Source organism: Toxorhynchites rutilus, chromosome 2, assembly GCF_029784135.1.
Source record: "Toxorhynchites rutilus septentrionalis strain SRP chromosome 2, ASM2978413v1, whole genome shotgun sequence".
Classification (NCBI taxonomy): domain Eukaryota; kingdom Metazoa; phylum Arthropoda; class Insecta; order Diptera; family Culicidae; genus Toxorhynchites; species Toxorhynchites rutilus.
In genome coordinates, this window is record NC_073745.1 from 253,369,984 (window position 1) to 253,376,187 (window position 6,204).

A 6,204-nucleotide genomic window follows, 5' to 3' on the forward strand; every position below is an offset into this window, starting at 1 on the left:
AAAGCCGAGTCGAAACGTTTCTGCTGCTAGACAATTTTCACTGAACTGCCATTCCGTGTCGTGCATTTTATATGATCGGATCGATTCTTGCATTTTTCTCATTATTTTCATCAGCGATGGCAGCCAACAAGGAACGTACCTTCATCATGGTCAAGCCAGATGGTGTCCAGCGTGGACTCGTCGGCAAAATAATCAAACGCTTCGAGCAGAAGGGTTTCAAGCTGGTTGCTCTTAAGTTTATGTGGGTAAGTGACCTTTTTCTTGTCTTTGTATTCTTTAAACATAACCACGAATATAGCCAGATTGAACCGCGTGTTTCGTAAAAAAATATTTGCGTAATAACATTGCAATTTTCCAGTTAGAATAATTCATTGAATATATTTCTTCTGATTCCAGCCTGACAAGGAGCTTCTCGAGAAACATTATGCTGACTTGTCGGCCCGTCCATTCTTCCCTGGACTTGTCACTTACATGAGCTCTGGACCCGTCGTCCCAATGGTGTGGGAAGGTTTGAATGTGGTGAAGACTGGTCGTCAGATTCTCGGTGCTACTAACCCAGCTGATTCTGCCCCTGGAACTATCCGTGGTGACCTTTGCATTCAGGTCGGCCGCAACATTATTCATGGTTCCGACGCTGTTGAATCTGCCAACAAGGAAATTTCCCTCTGGTTCACCGAGAAGGAGCTGGTTGCGTGGACCCCAGCGAATGAGGGATGGGTTTACGAATAGACGCCTAGCAGAATACATTCTTGTTACACGTAAGCTAAGTACAATTACTTTCCAATACGTCCCAAAAGTGGAAAAGAAATTGCGAAAAAACGGAAAGATGAAAAAAATGAATGATGAGATGCAAGAAAATTTTAACTGTGAATAATCATATGTTGTATCCGAAGTTCGATTTGTCATTCATAAAGGTTATCTATGGGGCATCTGAATCCCCTCGTGAGGAAAATGTATACTTTGCAGTAATTAGCTTTCGTAATCGGATTTCTAGCTCTTCTACTATTGCGTTCGCCTTTCGTTTATTGATTTTGTACTGAACGAGAATCGTTCTTTTTAGCCTATAGCGATACTTGTCATTGACACTGAATCGATAATAGCACTAATTACAATGTTGATGGATATCAAGATATTGGGATCTCATAATTTGAATTGATCACAATTCATTTGACAAGGTTTTTTTTTGAATGTTTTATTTTTAACATCCTTTCCGTCGTGCTGCACGAATGTGTCCTCTGACCATAGAAGCCTTAATTGGGCCGGTAACGTAGACGGGTCGGTCATGTAGTCCATGCATACAAAAACCTTCAATTCGTATAGAGGTCATTCGCCTCAATATTCGATTACGATTGACTACTCCATACCACCCTGATTCTGCCGTAATGCAATCCATCTGCAACGTTTTCTTGTCCCATCTGTTTATTTTATTAGTCACATTTAGCCTTGGAAAAAACGGGCGAATTGATTACAAATATCACTATCATTCGATGCAACGTATTCTCCAAATTTCATACTTGATGGGAAATTATTAGAATTCATCTTATCGCTGGCAAAATTGAAAAATTTCTTAGGATCGGATTTAATATTATTTTCTATCCTTGTAATATAGCTTTCATATTGTAGTAATATTTCCGCATCAAGGTTTTTACAAATATCTTTGTATATGGTTAAATTATCCAAAGTTTCGTTTGCTTTTTATCTTTTATGAGCTTTTTGTTTTTTTGTTTTTGAGATTTTTAATATCACGAGTGAACCATACTGGTGTTTTTGAATTTGTATTAAGTTTTTTCTTTCTTGTTGGAACATGTTCGCTTATGGGCCCTATTATAGAAATCGAGGCGATAAGAATTTTATTCGTTAGCTCTATTTTACTGGGCCCTATTATAGAAATCAAATCGAGGATTCGATACAATCACATCACTATCACACCGCGGAGGCAGTTCTAATATAATCCCGGTGTAGGAAAAGTTGGAGGAATTCAGAGAGGAGCTTAATGCACTGAGACCACCGGTGACCGGAATAAATCGCCACAGTAAACAACTGCAACAGAAACAACCGCTTAGAAAAAGTGTAGTAGGCTAGAAATATTTGGCGCGGGAAAAACATCATGTGCCTCACATTTCTATTATAAATTTATTCTCTTGTTCTCGTTTTTCGAAATTTATTCTGAGGACAATGTAATGGGGACGAAGTCCCCATTTGGCGAGGATAAGGAATCGAGGCGGCCCATGCCGCCAAGATGACGCAATCCGAGTCCACCGCCGACCCGCCGTCGGAAGCGGCGGTGTCTCGCACGCAAACCTGGGATCCACTGATTGCCCGGTTAGTTTGAAACATAGGATACGATCCTTTAGCAATGTCCGACCGAGCTCTAGCGAGCGTCGGACGGTATACGTCTGCCCGGGGCGTTACGTTTGCCTGGGGCGATACGTTTGCCCGGTTAATTCTTGTTTTGAAATACAATACCGCGCCACAATATTTATAGCCTACTACACATTTTATAAGCGGTGGTTTCTGTTGCAGTCGTTTTCTGTGGCGATTTATTCCGGGAACCGAGACCACCAATGCATCTAGGTTCAGAATGGAATAAAGTAAGTATTTCTTTTACGATACACATAACTTTCATAAGTAAATTTTATCATACTCTTTGAATTTCTTTCAACCAAATTTCCTACCTAAAAATTGCTTACTTCTACTAGCATACATTAGTACGTTATTTTTTGCAGCAATTTTCTTTTTTATTGCTACCATATGCTAAAGCTATCCTGCAAAACAATAATGATTTTATTTAAATTACAGGTTTGGACTGACATGAGTGGAAAGGTAAAGAAAACAGTAGCACACAACAAGTGAGAATTTAGAGCAACAGGTGGTGGCACCAATAGAATAAAGCAATCGACGCTAAAAGAGAATTACATGTTCATTAGTTGAATAACAAAAATTATTTGCTAAAAAAAAGTGAAATTCGTGCATGACTCTACGGAATTCCAGAGATTTTCTAATAATTATATTTTTTGTACAGCAAATTGTTCCACGCTGTCGTTTTTATTACACATGCATGCGTGCCTTGTGGCGGGTTTACATTAGGGAGATCTATAGCTATAGATGGATTTATTCACGTAAAAATAGGTGTAAACGGGTGAGAATAAATATGATACACTTATTCGAGGTATATATAACTTGAATAAATTCAGCATATGTAAAGGCTTGTGAATTTCTCACTGGTGAGAAATCACTAAAGTTGGATGCAGTTCTACTTGAGGTGAATAAATTCATCGAAAATATGAATATATGCATTATAGAAGTTCTCGCTAGTGTAAACGGTTGATGCGATTTCTATAAATCTCATCATATTTCTTCACATGAATATATCACTAGTCTAAACACACCCTTACGCCTATTAAGCTTTATTCTTTAAGGGAATATCAATTTACTCCAAAACATAACCATATTAACACTTTTGGAAATACATTTTCATAGCAGATGCCTCAAAAATAGATTTGGAATCCTTTTTATAGTGCTTCATGAAACATTTCAAACTTGTTTCAAAATATTTCATCACAACCGCTGACATTCGAGCTTGCTAATGAATCGAGAAGTTTTCCTCGATTTCTATAATTCTAGATTTTACTCGGTGTGATAGTGATAGTGATTGTATCGAATCCTCGATTCGATTTCTATAATAGGGCCCAAAGAGCATTCTATAGCGGTGTGGAATTTTTCATTTTTCCAACGAGGACATTCAGCTTTCGAAACATGGAAATCTTCTGTGCAATTAGTAAACAACACGTCTAGGAAACAATTTAGTTCATTTGAAATAGGATTGATTTGACATAGACCTAGTTGGCTTGTTTTATCGAAAATAAGTTGCAATGTCTCATTTTCGCCTACAATCGGGAGTAAGATTGATTCGTTCTCCTCGTCTGCAATGAAATCAATTGTATTTTGATTGAAGTCCCCGTAAATATGGATTTTAATTGTAGGGTCGAGTTCATCAACTAATGACTCTACAATATTCAAAAATTTCCCATAAGAATGTTTTTTGGCAAAATTAGGAGGGAAACAGATAGATACAAAAACATGTGTTTGGCCATTAATACATACTTTAACCCACACATCATCAAATTCTTTATGTTGTTCACTAGGAATACGAACTGCATTTAACAGGGCATTAACAGCAATGAGTACACCACCCCCCGATTTTTTATCACACAATGACAAATCTCGATCACACCTAAACACGTTCAAATTGCTACCAAATAATTCTTCACTTTTCACTGTGTCGTTCCAACTGGTTTCAGTGGCCAGTATTACATTGTACAGACAAGCATTAACTGTTTTATATATTTGTTTCATTTTCGCCGCACTGCGCATTCTATTGAAATTTTGACAATAAATAATTATTTCAAGTAAACCAGTATGAACTAAATCTTCATCCGAAGAATGCGTCAGTGGTGGTGAAAACTCGAATAATCGTTATTGGTCGTACAGCAGCATGACATGCACCTGTGAGACGATGAATGTAGCTGCGTTGTGTGTGGAGGTTGATGGTCCACAGGATATGGGTTAAGCACCTCTCCTTTTTGGAACTTGATCATTCGTGGATTCGTTTCGGGTGGCCTAGAGAACTGGTGTTTAGCCGCTGCCAAGAGTACTCTGTCCGGTGGTAGAAGCACGGTATTGTTTCTCGTTTGATGATTGTTAATGTTGTTCCTGCGTTGATTATTGTTCCTGCTGCTGGATTCGCTACCATTAAATCGAATATTGTTCATGCTGAATGTACTGTCATATCTGTTTGGGTGATGATGGCGGATGTTATTAATGTGTGAGTTGCTCCTGATGTTTCTGTGGCGCGCATTATTGTCATTATTTGTATATCTATTGACATAGTTATGCTCTGAGTTGCTGTAATTCCTTCTACTGTCAACAATTCGACGATTATATTCCTATTGGGTTGGTTCATTCTTTGATTCCTTCTGCGACGGTTCCTGGCCTTTTCAGCTTCGTTTTGTTGTTTGAGCCTACGGAGTTGTCGCGCGTCATATTCGGTCCAGTCAGCTTTCCACCTTCTGGTAGATTCTAGAACTCGCCAGCCTGAATTTGCTGTATTTCGTTCTACACGCTACACGTTCTACAGCTCGTTCCGATTCATTTAAAAACGGGATACCGGTTCGTAAATGAATCAATGGGTTCATTAAACGGCATCCAGGAATATTAAAAAGGGTGCCAAGCGTATTGTGCAGCTGTTTCCGAGCAACAAATCAGTAGCTGGTTAAACGAAATCCATGAGTATTTCGAAGAATAAGCGCTGGCCAATGTGTTGAAATTTTTGGAACAGATGTTCAATTTGGATGAAATAACAGCAGCGCTGCCAGCACTGCTTTGTGTAAACAAATGCTTTTTCTCCGGTCGCATTTTTTCACGATATTTTTGATGCTTTTTTATTTCGTTTAATGTTGTCTTGATGCTATACCCATACAAATCCAGGATTTAATTCTGCGCAATTTCATATATAACATGTTATTTTCTTACCTCTTTCATTTGTGAAACTGTATAAATATTGGCAATGGTTGAATCAAAAAAGGAAAGTCGAGCGTTTCAAGTTGAAAAATGCATGGTTCCTGCATGTGAGAACTACCTTGAAAAGCCCGGAAGTGAAATATATGTGATTTGTTTTTGAGGTTTAGGTTACCTTATCATCATACGATAAGGTAACCTAAAACTATTTTACTTCCGGTATTTCCAAAGTAGTTCTCACATGCAGAAACAAAGCATTTTTCAACTTGTTTTTGATTGTGCTCTCGAATTTCCTATTTTGATTCAACCATTGTCAACATTTATATTATTTTCACTACTGAAAGAGGCAAGAAAATAACATCTATATATATATATATACAGGGTTTTCCAACTTTAAATTCCGAAAGTAAATTGAAATAAAACACACTTAGAATTCGAATTTCAATGAAACTTTTATTTCAAATTAAAGTTTGGTTTATGCCATTATGTGTGAAATACAACATCATTCAAATGTCCACCTAGGGCTCCCTCGCACACCTTGATCCGGAACAGGTAATTTTCGATGACTTTTCGGCACATATGGGGCGGTATCTCGGTTATAACTTCACGAATGTTGTCTTTCAAATGTTCAAGAGTTTGCGGAGAGTTGGCATAGACACGGGTGCCTATTCTGTATTCCGACGGATT

General features: G+C 38.0%; 1 protein-coding gene across 1 annotated transcript; it reads left to right on the forward strand.

Moving 5' to 3' along the window:
* On the forward strand, window positions 1-864 carry LOC129768038 (nucleoside diphosphate kinase). Its single transcript, XM_055769404.1, has 2 exons — window positions 1-245; window positions 397-864. The coding sequence occupies exons 1-2, from the start codon at window positions 72-74 to the stop codon at window positions 727-729; spliced, it is 507 nt and encodes a 168-aa protein (XP_055625379.1). The 5' UTR covers window positions 1-71; the 3' UTR covers window positions 730-864.
* Window positions 865-6,204: the final 5,340 nt, after the last annotated feature.